Source organism: Oncorhynchus mykiss, chromosome 13 (assembly GCF_057628025.1).
Source record: "Oncorhynchus mykiss isolate SJ-2025 chromosome 13, ASM5762802v1, whole genome shotgun sequence".
Lineage (NCBI taxonomy): Eukaryota > Metazoa > Chordata > Actinopteri > Salmoniformes > Salmonidae > Oncorhynchus > Oncorhynchus mykiss.
In genome coordinates, this window is record NC_143034.1 from 50671048 (window position 1) to 50687252 (window position 16205).

Below are 16205 nucleotides of genomic sequence, written 5' to 3' on the forward strand. Positions count from 1 at the left end.
TGTCATAATTATGTACAATTCTGGCAAATTAATTACGGCCTTTGTTAGGAATAAATGGACTTCACACAGTTTGCAGCGAGCCAGGCAACCCAAACTGCTGCATATACCCTGACTGCTTGCACGGAACGCAAGAGAAGTGACAATTTCCCTAGTTATAAGAAATTCATGATAGCAGGCAATATTAACTAAATATGCAGGTTTAAAAATATATACTTGTGTATCGATTTTAAAGAAAGGCATTGATGTTTATGGTTAGGTACATTGGTGCAACGACAGTGCTTTTTTCGCAAATGCTCTTGTTAAATCATCACCTGTTTGTCGAAGTAGGCTGTGATTCAATGAGAAATTAACAGGCACCGCATCGATTATATGCAACGCAGGACACGCTAGATAAACTAGTAATATCATCAACCATGTATAGTTAACAAGTGATTATGATAAGATTGATTGTTTTTTTATAAGATAAGTTTAATGCTAGCTAGCAACTTACCTTGGCTTCTTGCTGCCCTCGCATAACAGGTAGTCAGCCTGCAACGCAGGCTCCTCGTGGAGTACAATGTAAGGCAGGTGGTTAGAGCGTTGGACTAGTAACCGGAAGGTTGCAAAAACGAATCCCAGAGCTGACAAGGTAAAAATCTGTTGTTCTGCCCCTGAACAAGGCAGTTAACCCACTGTTCCTAGGCCATCATTGAAAATAAGAATGTGTTCTTTTAACTGACTTGCCTCGTTAAATAAAGGTAAGAAAAATAAGAAAAAATCGGTGTCCAAAAATACCGATTACTGATTGTTATGACAACTTGAAATCTGCCCTAATTAATCGGCCATTCCGATGAATCGGTCGACCTCTAGTTTAGATGGTACAATGATGCTCTACACTATACTTGCTTGTTTTGTCACATCAACTGACATTTTGGAAACTATTGTAATTTTAGCAACCATCAAATGGTGGAGCGATTTCTGCATAGTCCACCTTTAAAGTAGAAAGAAACCAGGCACAGTTACAGAAAGATACAAGTCAAATCCCACGTTGTCGAGTGTTTGTTTTGGTGTTTATGAGATGTTGGAGGAGATAGAAGTGAGGACCTCTCACCCTTCATCTTAACGTTCTCCAGAGGTTTGTTGGTGAGAGTGCTTGAGATAACGGACATTCTTTGGCCCTTTTCCTAGCGTTCTCCCCCAGGTTTCTTATCACGGTGGAAGATAGTCCCTGTCTTGTAAACATACCTCCAATGACTCTGATTCTCACACAGCGGTTCTCCTGTAAAACGGTCTGCTCTGTGCTGGTCTGTTTGGTTTGGACTCCACATTCTAATCCATCAACCTGTCTTCATAAAAGCTTTTGTTTGAATATATTGGAAGCCATTCATTGCTCTCTCCCAAAGTCGTTGTGATATAAATGTTCACCGAGGTGTAGAATAGCCAACTATGATAAATGAACTTGGTCTTTGGATTGGAACAAATGCTGTCTCATCATCATTAGTCACATTTAGGCCTGGCTATACATTATTCCTGAATGAACTTGGAACCAGCACAGTGAGAAACAGGCAAGATATTGGGAGGGAAGTTCTGCCATTTCATGTTGAGAAACTCTGTGAGGAAGTTGATTTTTGAAGTTGCCTTTGGTGCTGGAAAAATTCCCTTTTGTTTTCTCAGGCTTTGCAGCAGTCTGGTTCAGTTTAGGTGGTGGGGTGGGGTTCTGTGGTGGAGCACGTTGAGAAGAATGCTTTGGAAGACCTCGACCCTGGGATGCATGTGATGCGGTTATGGATGTCTGCTTTGCTATTCAAACTATTTCAGGGAAATAGAAAAGAAAGAAAGAAAAGATGTTCTCGTTTGAGGTATTTCTTATGATATCAACTTTAGAGTTGCATTGTCTCCTAAAGAATCAGTGTCTTCGTTTCAGTTTAATGTGAGGTAAATGTGTGTGTTTACTGCATTACTGAGCCCTTATTTACACAATTGCAGACATGTGTCACGCCAAGGTACAAAAATGCACCATGTCCAGGCAGTCTTCTGACCAGAGAAAACAAGGACTTACAAAGATCATTGAGACGAGCAAAGCCACGGGAGTTTGAAATACACTGATAGGCCCATGTGTTCTTGTCCCCTCGAGGGTTAAGAGGGTTTAGTGACAGCTTTTTTCTGCTCAGATTCATATTTGCTTTTCTCTAAGAGGAGGTTAATTGTCTTAATGTTCACATGGTTAATATTCATGCCATGGGGGTGCTCCTCAAACCTCCCTCTGCTCATTTCAATACCTCCATTGTCTGTCGCCAAGCACCATTATTCAATAAAACGTTGGACTTTAAACTGGGAAACTCTGGTACACACATCCTTTTATAGTTGATCATGGTCGTTCTGTTTGATCTTGTCACTCACTGAACTCTAAGTTACCTGTACATACTGTATGGTCTCCAGAACTTTACAAACTGTCTTCACAGAACCCTGTGTCTCTCCCAAATGTCCCCCTCACCTCTCACCCTCTCCCCAACCATGGGTTACTGTTGCCAGGCTACAGCTGAGATCTGTTGGTCCGTGTAAGCTCAGGCCTGAAAGACTGTCTGTTTGGGTCACTGCCCCTCCTCCCTCCACTCCGCTCCAGCCCCCCCTCCTCACACAATGGAGTTCTGACTACTTTAGCTCTTTTATTTGGCCCACAGGACTCTCCCCTACCCCCAACCTGTTGGCTCCTCTCCGAGAAAGAGGAGAGCAGGGAGAGAGAGAGGAGAGGGGGTGTTGGGGGAGGAGGATCTCTTCTTGTTGGCAGTATGGTGTCAGTATGGACTCTCACAAAGAAATGGAGCTGCTGGTTCCTGGTGGTGGTGATGGTGGTGGTGTTGGTGGTGGTGATGGTGGTGGTAGTGGTGATGGTGGTGGTGGTGATGGTGGTGGGAGTTTGCCTGACGGGGGCTGTGCTTTGCTGTGGGCAGAACACTGCCTAAGAGGGACTTTTGTTGGAGGTTACCAAATGCCCATACCTTCGTAAATTCCTCCCAAAGCAAAAGCTCGCAAACAAGGGAAGGATAATACTTCCATGACAGTTCTCAGAAGTGTTGAGGTTGGAGATTCCTTCCTTCCTTCCTGCTGAAGGGGATGACAAGATGGTGGCCCTGCTGTGCTTTCAATCCTGTTATTGTTATTGTCCATTTGTCTTATATGGGCTTTTGGTTGATTCACAATACCTGTGGAATAGGTCACCCTTTGAGTGGGGATCAGGCCATTCATCCATACTTGTTGCTCTGTAGGCCGTGACCGTGGTGTGTCGAACCGTGTCACAGATTACTGCGTGACGTCCACAGGTGAGCTGGCCTGCGACCCCTGTGTCAGGCTGGGTGATGTATTGTGTCTCAGAGGGTGGGCTCAGTGTTACCTTGCACAATGACCCACAGAGCAGAACAAGTGTCTCTGGGTTACTGTCACACACACGGGCTGAACAGAGGTGTCCTGATTCACACACATAAATCAATGGGTCTTTGCGGTAGGTCTGTCTGGGTCCCTTGATGTTGTTCAGAAGTGTCCCCCATAAAGTGTAGAACGTTGGAGTAGCTCAATGTCATTGTCACCTGTTTTGTCATTTCCCAGTGGATCCCCAGCCCTGTGATGGGCTCACCATACTGCCTCCCTCCTCTTCCAGCAGCTATAGTGGTTGTAAGTTCCTGCTTGTGTTTGGATGTGTACTGTGGTGTTTCTTTGCATGTGTGTGCACATTATACCATGTGAATATTTACATTGTTTTTGTTGTCGTTGGTGCCCTTTTGGTTGAAGGTGTAAAAAGTACCTCCATTGCATGTGAGTGTTTGTGAAGTAATGTCGTGTGTGTGTGTTGGTGTTCGTGCCTCGTCTACCAGCCAGGCAGAATAGCTCCATTGTTCTAGCAAGAGTAAAGTATAGCCCTGGCAGAGTGGACCAACACCAGACAGCCTGAGTCTCTCTGACAGATGTGGACAGATGCATGGTGCTGGCTGGGGCAGAGTGGACCAACACCAGACAGCCTGAGTCTCTCTGACAGATGTGGACAGATGCATGGTGCTGGCTGGGGCTGAGTGGGGCTGCAGCTGGCGTTAACCCTCAGGTCTGTTGTGACGTGAGGAGATTACCCTGGCTTTTCTGGCCCCGGGCCCCGCTGCACCCCACAGACCTCCCCCTCATCTGGCTCTGGCACACTCTCTTCCTCAAAGGTCAGGAGTCAGCCCTCAGTAAATCTTGACACAGGTTGCGCAACCCCCCCCCCCCCCACACACACACACACACCTGCTCCCTCCACATCCTACCACTAAACACTTAACACCCCCTGGCTCTGGTCGAAGGTCCAGCAGCTACTGCTCTGCTAGGCTACACTACAGCAGTCTCAACAGACAAGGACTTTCACAACAGTGGTGGAATCCAGATGGCTGTAAAAGTCTGAACTCCCAGATTCTGATAAGGCTGCATGACTGAACCACAGGTGCAGGACAAAATAGCGTCCCCCACAGCCACGAGACTGACAGAAACCTGGTTTAGTTATGTGTTCCGAGAGTAGCATGTTGACAATGGCCAAGGCCCTAGACAAAAGAATGTGTGTTTTGGCTGCTGGACTGTGTGTTTTTAAAGGAAAGCAAACAATCTCTCCACTGCATTCCCTCCTGCTCTACCGCTGCTGCTGCTCAATCACAGACACACACACACACACACACACACACACACACACACACACACACACACACACAAACACACACACACCTGATTTATTCTCACAATCCAGTCATACTCTTTCACCCTTACTTCCTGAATTGTAACATCTCTCAGTCAGTATTATCCACACATTATGCAGCTCTCTCCACAGTCGTCGGTTGAGATTCTCCTCTCTCCCTTAAACTTTTAACTGCCGTAACAACAGAATAGAAGTCAAAAAGATTTGAGTGTGACTGCCCGGGTCTCATTCACTGTGCCTCAGACAAACACACACACATACAGTCTCACATCCGCTAGTTTCTAGAAGTAGCTGTTATTCCCTGTCTGTCTGTCTGTCCAGGAGAGTTGTGAAGGCCTTTAGAACAGAACAACAGGCCGTAAAAGATGGCTGTTCTGCCGTTCTTTCTTCAGCGTTTTAAATGGCCTCAGAAGAGTTTGAGTGTCAGTCTGTGTTGTTAGTTTTAAAACCTCCAAGCGGTTCCCCTTCCCCTCAGTCCGTCCAGTCCTCTCTTTGTGCCGACGCAGCGCTGTCCTGGTTTCTTCCTGGGTGACACCCTAGATTCCAGACATAGTTAATTTGCTTCTAAATAAACCCAGCCAAGCCATGACAAATAGCTAAGGGGACGAAGGCTTGGGAGGGAGGGAGTGGGGGGGTGAGGCTGGTGATTGGTCCGGTGTCAGGGCTTGCTCGTTCGTCTGTGAGGTTGCCTGGGCAACAGGGATATGGGATTCAAAGAGAGTGTTTTCAGAGCAGGGGACGAGAGATTACAGGAAATATGACATGACATTCTCTCTGGACCAGACCCCCCTCTATACCCCACCCATACCCTCCCAAAGACATTCTCTCTGGACCAGACCCCCCTCTATACCCCACCCATACCCTCCCAAAGACATTCTCTCTGGACCAGACCCCCCTCTATACCCCACCCATACCCTCCCAAAGACATTCTCTCTGGACCAGACCCCCCTCTATACCCCACCCATACCCTCCCAAAGACAATCTCTCTGGACCAAACCCCCCTCTATACCCCACCCATACCCTCCCAAAGACATTCTCTCTCCAACAGAATCCCCCCAACCCCTGCCTTCCCTTCCCACAACCACCCACATCCCCTGGCCAGCTCTGCCCCCTCCTTTCCACAGCCTGACTGACATTATCATTACAATCAGACTGGTGACCTTTGACATCTGACCTCCCAGCATGTGAGTGGGTTCATAGGGAAAGCCAGGCCTATGCTGCAGGAGCTTTGGGACACGAAGGAGTAGCCGTGGAAACTAAGCGAGCCAGCAGGGATCTCTCTCTCTCTCTCTCTATATATATATATATATAGCTGCTCAAGTTCTTCTTCCATGTAGAGGAGCATAACTCTCCCAGGCCCCAACACTCTCCCAACTGCCAAGAACCATTATGTTCTTACTGTAATGGCAGTTTTGTTCAAAATGACCGGTTGTCTAATGAATCAGAGCGGCGTACTTGAATAATCTGGTAATTCTTCAGCATGTCATTGAAAGTGTAGAGGGGACTTTCCTGGGTTTCTCTGGATTTTAGGTCCGGTGTGTGTGTCTCTACGGCTGCACATTCATGCGGGTGTGCCTGCCTCTCCATGCTGAGCCCTGTGGCTTCTCGGTCTCGCCATTGTCATGGCAGGTAGAAAGAAAGGCCACAGAACACTGAGCAGTCTTGTTTTTAGGAAGCGGAGCAGAGCAGCCAGTGGAACACAGTGTATTAGAGAGACAGAGAGCAGGCCGGCTCAGTATTCAGCACACAGGGCCTGGTAACCCACAAGAAGAGTGGCCCCTACGGGTCAGAAACTGCACCTCCTCTCCCTGTACTAGCCTCAGGCCCCCCAGTCAGAGAGCAGGCCGGCTCAGTATTCAGCACACAGGGCCTGGTAACCCACAAGAAGAGTGGCCCCTACGGGTCAGAAACTGCACCTCCTCTCCCTGCACTAGCCTCAGGCCCCCCAGTCAGAGAGCAGTCCGGCTCAGTATTCAGCACACAGGGCCTGGTAACCCACAAGAAGAGTGGCCCCTACGGGTCAGAAACTGCACCTCCTCTCCCTGCACTAGCCTCAGGCCCCCCAGTCAGAGAGCAGGCCGGCTCAGTATTCAGCATACAGGGCCTGGTAACCCACAAGAAGAGTGGCCCCTACAGGTCAGAAACTGCACCTCCTCTCCCTGCACTAGCCTCAGGCCCCCCAGTCAGAGAGCAGGCCGGCTCAGTATTCAGCATACAGGGCCTGGTAACCCACAAGAAGAGTGGCCCCTACAGGTCAGAAACTGCACCTCCTCTCCCTGTACTAGCCTCAGGCCCCCCAGTCAGAGAGCAGTCCGGCTCAGTATTCAGCACACAGGGCCTGGTAACCCACAAGAAGAGTGGCCCCTACGGGTCAGAAACTGCACCTCCTCTCCCTGCACTAGCCTCAGCCCCCCCAGTCAGAGAGCAGGCCGGCTCAGTATTCAGCACACAGGGCCTGGTAACCCACAAGAAGAGTGGCCCCTACGGGTCAGAAACTGCACCTCCTCTCCCTGTACTAGCCTCAGGCCCCCCAGTCAGAGAGCAGGGTCATAAAAGCAGATTGAGGTCACAAAAGAAGCACAAACAGTAACAGAGATGATCTACCCCCTCCTGCAAAAAAGAAGAGGAAAAGCCATTGTTGTTTTCTGCCCGGGGGTTATTTTACAGTGAAATAGGAGAGTGGGACCCAAGGGAGGGCCAGGGCCCAGCCATCACTGCCCTGTCATCAGCTTCAAACGACCTGTTTGAAGTGGGAGCCAATTCCCGTCCCTATCCCTTGGCCGGACCGGGGCTCCCTGTCCCTGGGTGGATGTAGGGTTATCTACCTATCACACTGGCCTCCCTCTCAAACAGACCCCAATAGGTACTGCTTCGCCGAGCTCTCCCTCCCCTGGGGCCCCTGGAGTAGGCCACAGGAAACCTGTTGTTTATCTCACCCTACCTGCACACTTTTAGTTCAGGCTTTAGTCGTCCATCAAGATGGTGTGATGCGTTACTGGAAAACAACAACTAGGAAGAGGCCCAGGAAGCAGAGACATTTATTTCTCACCTAGACTTTACAATCGTTCCAAAGCAGCTCTCAGTCAGTGAAATGTTGTGTTAGTGGAGTCCTGGTTCCTAATGTCTGCATCTCTCATAGGTCAACTATGTCACAGGTGGTCTGACATTGTTGACATGCTTTTGTAAGCTGCTGGTTTTGGGGCGTGCTTGTTTTAACGTACGAGGGGAAAAGTGAGAGCTGAAGTGTGGAAAAGGAGTAATGTTGGAAGAATGTGAACTGGCATGGAGCGAGTGATGCTTTCCAGCTGGGAACAACGGAGGGAGAGGGAAATGGAGGAGAGTGCATGTCTCGTCTTTTACAGACAAGAGAGAAAGGCAATGACTGATGGCTTACATCTGTTTCCGAATTAGAAATAGTGTGTGTGTAATGTGTGTGTGTAATGTGTGTGTGTGTGTGTGTGTGTGTGTGTGTGTGTGTGTGTGTGTGTGTGTGTGTGTGTGTGTGTGTGTGTGTGTGTGTGTGTGTGTGTGTGTGTGTGTGTGTGTGTGTGTGTGTGTGTGTGCTTGCAGTATAAATATTCTGACTGAATGGAACCCACCCAGCCCAGGGCCAAGGGGACTGACTCCTTCCAGGGTCAGAGTCAGAGGCGCCTGCCAAGGTGTCTATAAGGGGGTGGAGCAGGAACAGGGAGGGAGCTGGGAAGGGGGTTGCCTGCCTGGCTTTTGGCTGGAAATCACACTGAGGTAGTTGTAGTTAGTTTCACATCTCTCCCAACAGCCTCAGCTCTGAGGCCTGCTGCTCTGCTGTCAGACTGTCTGTCAGTCTAACCTAGGGTCTAACATGCTGTGTTCCGTATTTCTTTCCGTATTTCCAGATGTCGGCCGGGGTACATCGGCCCTCTGTGCCAAAGCCTGGACCCCTGTCACCGGTCGCCATGCCTCAACGGAGCTGCCTGCAAGAGCCAGGTGGCCAACGGAATGCCACAATTCACCTGTGTGTGTCAGAGAGGGTTCAGAGGTATGTCTGTCTGTCTGTCCGTGTGGATCAGTGTTTCCTGAGAGAGTGGTGTGGGAAAGAGCTGATCTGTGCACATTTATGTAAGTATGTAAGTACAATGATGAGAGGCAGTTGAAGGCTCATGCATGCTTATAACAAGTTATAAAGCATATATTAGGTTTAGGTGTTAACTAAAATGTTCATAATGAGACATTGCATCCCTTATCTATCCTCAGGTCAAGACTGCTCCCTCATAGACGCCTGTGCCACCAGCCCCTGTGCCAATGGCGCCCGCTGTGCCAGTTGGAATAACCACTATAACTGTTCCTGCCCGCCCGGGTTCCAGGGGAAGAACTGCCGCAACGATATCGACGAGTGCCGCAAGTCTGGCGCCTGTCTCAACGCAGGCCTCTGCATGAACACCCATGGTTCCTTCCGCTGCCAGTGCCCACCTGGGTACAGCGGGCGCACATGCGAGGTGTCCTCCCTGCCCTGCGCCCCCTCCCAGTGCATCAACGGGGGCACCTGCCGCCCGACCGGAGATCACACCTATGACTGTGCCTGCCTGCCAGGTAAGCTGATTGGCTCATAAACTGGCCTACACACACACACACACACACACACACACACACACAGACCCCAGAGCCCCGCCAGTCACTATAAACCCCATGTCTCTCTCTCTCTCTCTCTCTCTCTCTCTCTCTCTCTCTCTCTGGCTGCTATAAATAGCTTGTTGACGGGATGGGGGGGACAAACGGGGGTTGGGAGAGGAGAGTGGGCCGCTGCTCTACTCCAAACTGCTCCCTTCAGGAGGAATTTACTTCATGGCCCTTCTGGCTTCCCTCCTGGGAGCTGACAGGAAATGTCTCTGGGCCAGAGAGGAAGTAATTGAAACTGTGAGAGATTATAAAACAAGCAAACATGGCGGGGAGTAGTGGACCTCTGTAGCGCAGCACAGCGCTGTGTGTCAGCCCGGTGGTGTCAGGGGCCTCCCTGGTGCTCTGCTGCTGCTGCTACCTACTGTGGGAAACACCACGCCATGAGAACATGTAAACACTTTTACTGCCCCTCTCTGCCCTTCACCTCCACGGCTGTGGGAAGCAGAGGGGAATGTTTAGGAAGACCATATGAATGGAAGTGGGGAGGCATTGGATGTGTTAGTGAGCACTTAACTCAAATGCGTGTGCTTATTATCCCTGAGGCTCACCTCTCTCTCTCTCTCCCCCCCCCCCCTCTCTCTCTCTCTCTCCCCCCCCCCTCTCTCTCTCTCTCTCTCTCTCACCCCTCTCTCTCTCTCTCTCTCTCTCTCTCTCTCTCACCCCTCTCTCTCTCTCTCTCTCTCTCTCTCTCTCTCTCTCTTTCCCTGCTCTCTCTCTCTCTTTCCCTGCTCTCTCTCTCTCTCTCTCTCTCTCTCTCTTTCCCTGCTCTCTCTCTCTCTCTCTCTCTCTCACCCCTACCTCTCTCTCTCTCTCTCTCTCTCTCTCTCTCACCCCTCTCTCTCTCTCTCTCTCTCTTTCCCTGCTCTCTCTCTCTCTTTCCCTGCTCTCTCTCTCTCTCTCTCTCTCTCTCTCTTTCCCTGCTCTCTCTCTCTCTCTCTCACCCCTATCTCTCTCTCTCTCTCTCTCTCTGTCAGGGTTTGAGGGACACAACTGTGAGACGAACGTGGATGACTGCCCAGGGCATAGGTGTATGAATGGAGGCCTGTGTGTGGATGGAGTCAACACCTATAATTGCCAGTGCTCACCTGAGTGGACAGGTCAGTACTGTGCAGAGGATGTCAATGAGTGCCTTATGCAGCCCAACGCCTGCCATAACGGAGGCACCTGCTTCAACACCATCGGGGGGCACACCTGCGTGTGCGTCAACGGCTGGACGGGAGACGACTGCAGCGAGAACATCGACGACTGTGCCACCGCCGTGTGCTTCAACGGCGCCACCTGCCACGACCGCGTGGCGTCCTTCTTCTGCGAATGCCCCGTGGGGAAAACCGGTGAGTCCACTGGTCCACTGTTACCGGGAACTTTCCCCAAATGACCTAGTTTTCCTGAAATCCCGGTCTGGAAAACCAGGGAAGCATTCAGAATTTTGCAGTCCTAGTCAGCTGTATGTTAGTTAGGACAGTGTTCCTGACATGACTCTGTTAGTCCCTGTGTCCCTTCCCTCAGGTCTGCTGTGTCACCTGGACGACGCGTGCGTCAGCAACCCGTGTAATGAGGGCGCCGTGTGTGACACCAACCCCCTGAACGGGCGCGCCATCTGCACCTGTCCCGCCGGCTTCGTGGGCGGAGCCTGCAACCAGGACATGGACGAGTGTTCCATTGGTAAGAGGGCATATTATTTAGCACCAACCTCTGCTTTGTGTTGGTCCTATCTCACCTGGCCCCGCCCTATATGTACTGTGTGTGAGCGGGTGCACTGACCCCTGTTCCCTCTGCCTACAGGTGCCAACCCCTGTGAACACTTTGGGAAGTGTGTGAACACGGAGGGGTCCTTCCAGTGCCAGTGTGGCCGAGGCTACGCCGGCCCCCGCTGTGAGATCGACATCAACGAGTGTCTGTCCATGCCCTGCCAGAATGATGCCACCTGTCTGGACCGCATCGGAGAGTTCACCTGCATCTGCATGCCAGGTAGGACCACACCCCGCCCGACCACCTGGAGACACCTCACAGCACAAAAATGCATCCCGGGAACTACAGGGAACTACAGCTACGGAACTAAAGTCAGAGAAATACAGCTAGGGAACTACAGGGAACTACAGCTACGGAACTAAAGTCAGAGAAATACAGCTAGGGAACTACAGGGAACTACAGCTACGGAACTAAAGTCAGAGAAATACAGCTAGGGAACTACAGGGAACTACAGCTACGGAACTAAAGTCAGAGAAATACAGCTAGGGAACTACAGGGAACTACAGCTACGGAACTAAAGTCAGAGAAATACAGCTAGGGAACTACAGGGAACTACAGCTACGGAACTAAAGTCAGAGAAATACAGCTAGGGAACTACAGGGAATTACAGCTACGGAACTAAAGTCAGAGAAATACAGCTAGGGAACTACAGGGAACTACAGCTACGGAACTAAAGTCAGAGAAATACAGCTAGGGAAATACAGGGAATTACAGCTACGGAACTAAAGTCAGAGAAATACAGCTAGGGAATTACAGGGAACTACAGCTACGGAACTAAAGTCAGAGAAATACAGCTAGGGAACTACAGGGAACTACAGCTACGGAACTAAAGTCAGAGAAATACAGCTAGGGAACTACAGGGAACTACAGCTACGGAACTAAAGTCAGAGAAATACAGCTAGGGAACTACAGCTACGGAACTAAAGTCAGAGAAATACAGCTAGGGAACTACAGGGAACTACAGCTACGGAACTACAACCAGAGAACTACGGAGAAGTACAGCTAGGGAACTACAGGGAACGACAGCTACGGAACTACAACCAGAGAACTATGGAGAAGTACAGCTAGGGAACTACAGGGAACGACAGCTACGGAACTACAACCAGGGAACTACGGAAAAGTACAGCTAGGGAACTACAGGGAACTACAGCTATGGAACTACAGCCAGAGAACCAAGGAGAAGTACAGCTAGGGAACTACAGGATACTACAGCTACTGAACAACAGCCAGAGAACTACAGAGAAATACAGCTAGGGAACTACAGGGAACTACCGCTACTGAACTACAAACAGAGAACTACGGATAAGTACAGTTAGGGAACTACAGGGAACTACAGCTACTGAACTACAGCCAGAGAACCAATGAGAAGTACAGCTAGGGAACTACAGGGAACTACAGCTACTGAACTACAACCAGAGAACTACAGCCAAGGAACTACAGCCAGGGAACGTACCGCTACGGAACTACAGCCAGGGAACTACAGCTAGGGAACTACAGCCAGCGAACTACAGCCAAGGAACTACGGTCAGGGAACTACAGCTAGGGAACTACAGCTACGGAATTACAGCCAGGGAACTACAGCCAGGGAACTACAGCCAAGGAACTACAGCTACGAAATTACAGCCAGGGAACTACAGCTAGGGAACTACAGCCAGGGAACTACAGCTAGGGAACTACAGCTACGGAATTACAGCCAGGGAACTACAGCCAGGGAACTACAGCCAAGGAACTACAGCTACGGAATTACAGCCAGGGAACTACAGCTAGGGAATTACAGCCAGGGAACTACAGCCCAGTCCTCTGATCTCATCTCTCACTGATCTCCCATCCCTCTTGTTTACTATAGACCCTCTGAGCCCCAGACACTCTGGAGATGATGGCTTTACACTTGACTTTCCCAGAGCAGCAGTAGCCACAGCTCTAACCCTCCTCCTTCCCTAGGCACTAGATCTTATTATGTAACACATTCTCACTGCTGCTGGTGGTGGTGGTGCTGGTGGTGGTAGTGGTGGTGGTGGTGCTGGTAGTGGTGGTGGTGCTGGTGGTGGTGGGCTAGAGAGGTGCTCATAACCTTGACACCAGTGGTCCCAGTAAGACAGCCAGCCAGTGTGTTAGTTAGGTACGGTACAGAGTCAAGGCTCCCGACCCTCTTTCACAAACACATTGAGACTCTCACGCACGGCACCGTCCTCAGGCCATGCATGCTGGCTGGGGGTTTGGTTTGGGGGACTATGCAAATTTGGGATGGGAGTCGTGGTCTATAGGGCTGGATGGTGAGAGAGAGAGGGAGAGAGAGAAGCGAGGCGAGGGGGAGGAGTGTGCTGTGAATAATAATGAGTGGTGGGAATGGAGCAGGACAATAGGGCCCCTCTGTGCTCCACTTTACACCCCTCATACACATACAGAGAAGAGAAGGGAGAGAGGCTTTTTCCCAGAGCTTCTACCCTCCCCCTTCCCCTCCACCTCCCCGTTCATTTTCCACAGACAGCCGCCTTCCTCTCTCTCCACCCTCCTCATCATCGGCTAGCCTGGTGGAGCGCCATGTGAAGTGGCCGATTCTTCCTGATTCCACGCCGGCTTTGTCTCTTCAGAGCCACCGCGGGCCACTCCACACTCAGCTTCACCTCAATGGAGGGGACACTGCAACACTCTATAGCACGGTTCCACTGAATATAGGACAGTTGTTAAGGGGAAGATGACCCAGGGACAGGGAGTGGTAATACCGTGTGGAACCACGGTGGGGTTTGGTGATACAGGTCACAGGCCTTAGCCCAGACAGCACTTCAATTAGGTGTATTTGTGATGGTTTCCCATCCTGGGAGTAAAAGCTAACGTTCCCCCTGTGGTTTGGGACTCTGACAAGAGCAGTGTTGATTGAAAACCTTCTGTGGCCCCCTGAGACTGTGTGAACTCTTTCCACTGCTAGAAGTCCCCTAGATAGATAGGGAAACTATATAGTCACGTCTCCTGGACATAGAAGGGCCCAGAATGAATAGTTTTTCACTTCACAGTTTTGTATTTTATGAATAAATGTGATCTTTGATATTTGTGTTAATAATGTGTATGCAGAGGCTGTTCTATAATGATTATGTTGATTGTCCTGTTTAAAAATCCAATAATATATATGTTAAAATATATATATATGCATATTTACTTTCCAGGCTACATGGGGACCTACTGTGAGGTGGATGTGGATGAGTGTGAGAGCAACCCTTGTGTGAACGACGGTATCTGCCGGGACATGGTCAACGGCTTCACGTGCACCTGCCAACCAGGTAAGATTCATGTCTGAGTCTCTCTGAGCTGTTGAGGTACAGCAAAGAACCTCTCCTGCCTTTCATGAATGAAAATAGCTGACCTGTTGGTCAGTGTGAACTGAACAGGTGTGAGATGTAGAGTTAAATGTCCCTGTGAATCAGTGCTCCTCTTGCTAGTTTTGTCTGATGTGAGTTTAGAGCGACCAAGCCCAGTCATAAAAGCCACGCAGGCCCCAGAGGCAGCCTGCCTATCCTTTCCACTGAACAAAGACACTATTGTGACCCCCCCCCCACAACCCCTCCCCCTTCCTCTCCCCATCTATGGTGGAATGTGGAAGGGACAGCAGTCCTACTAATGAGATTCTTATTCAGGTTGGCAATTTACATCTGGGGCAGACATCCCCCCCACCCCCCATCTAGCTATTGAGCCTATGTAGCTGATGCAGGCAGGGGGGGGGGGTATCTGAGAGAGAAAACAATCCCACTGTCTCTCCCCCTCTAACCTCCTGCCCCAAGCAGCAACACAGAGACACAGACCAGGTCCATCCTCTTCACACTGTTAATTACCACTAGGTATTCCTAAACCGACCGCACCAATTGACTCCTCCATGGGCCCCTTCCCCATTGATTTCTGTTGCTTTGCCAGCTAAACTTTTTCTCAGACATGGGGAATACAAGTTCATTTAAAGCCTACTTTGGTGTTTCCGTCTCAACAAATTGAGGACGAGCTGTTTCAGACACTGTAGAAGAACGTGTACAAGATGAAATGCCTTAGCTAGTTGACCAAGGCATTAGTCATACTCACTATTCTGGTTTGACATTTACATTAATGTCGGGGCAAGAAATCCATTTAAACGGTAAGCATGTGGGAGATAAAATGTTGCTGGGTTAAGCGATTGGTAGATGTGTTGGAAGTTGGACCGTGACTTGACATTAGCAGACATTCCAGAACACAACATAGTCCTTAAGAGTCCAGACATTCTCAAATTCACCACACATCCCAGAATGCATCATAGTCCAGACGCAACAGAACACTGCAGATTCCAGACATTGCAGAGCCTAACCCCCTCCAGAACCATGTTTAGATCCTACACTGTGGATCCCAGTAGACGTTTCAAGTCCATGGATCACCCTGTTCAGACACTTTAGAACCTTACCATCCCACTGTACAGACCCCTAACCTAGCCTGGAGACCTCTGGCTGACCTCACTGTGGACCCGTCTACCGGAGCTTTTCTCTGACCCCTCACCTCTGTATTTGCCTGTCCCAGGGTTTACTGGCACCATGTGTCAGATCGACATTGATGAGTGTGCCAGCACGCCCTGCCAGAACGGAGCCAAGTGTTACGACCGGCCCAACGGATACGAGTGCCGCTGTGCTGAAGGTAAGGAGCAATAATGTCAATTTCTTTATGTCCACGTGTGTGTTCTGTGTTTGTGTGTGTCAGTGTGTACATACATGAGTGGTCCTAGACTGTCCTAGACTGACAGTCAGCCCCTAGTCTGTCCCCTCACCTCTATAGGTGTTATAGATGGTGATGGTCTCAGTGAGAGTGAGTGTGATGGTCGGGTCAGATGACTCCCTGGTTGTGTGTCTGTTGCGGCCTCAGACTGCTGGTTGGACTGGACCTGGGAGACTGTTGCTGGAGATGGACTGGGACTGAGGCTGAGCTTGGGTTGAGACTGGGCTGGGGTTGAGAATGGGCTGGGGTTGAGACTGGGCTGGGGTTGAGAATGGGCTGGGGTTGAGACTGGGCTGGGGTTGAGCCTGGGCTGGGGTTGAGACTGGGCTGGGGTTGAGGCTGGGCTGGGATTGAGGCTGGGCTGGGGTTGAGGCTGGGCTGGGCTGGGGTT

At 50.2% G+C, this 16205-nt stretch overlaps 1 protein-coding gene across 1 annotated transcript in view; it reads left to right on the forward strand.

The window, feature by feature from the left end:
- notch3 (notch receptor 3) overlaps positions 1–16205 on the forward strand; it is a 48608-nt gene that overhangs the window by 13242 nt on the left and 19161 nt on the right. The window contains exons 3-9 of the mRNA XM_036941107.2: positions 8566–8708; positions 8924–9259; positions 10321–10677; positions 10853–11008; positions 11129–11314; positions 14257–14370; positions 15623–15736. Of these exons, the coding sequence (XP_036797002.2) occupies positions 8566–8708; positions 8924–9259; positions 10321–10677; positions 10853–11008; positions 11129–11314; positions 14257–14370; positions 15623–15736 (1406 nt within the window). The remainder of the gene's footprint in view (positions 1–8565; positions 8709–8923; positions 9260–10320; positions 10678–10852; positions 11009–11128; positions 11315–14256; positions 14371–15622; positions 15737–16205) is intronic.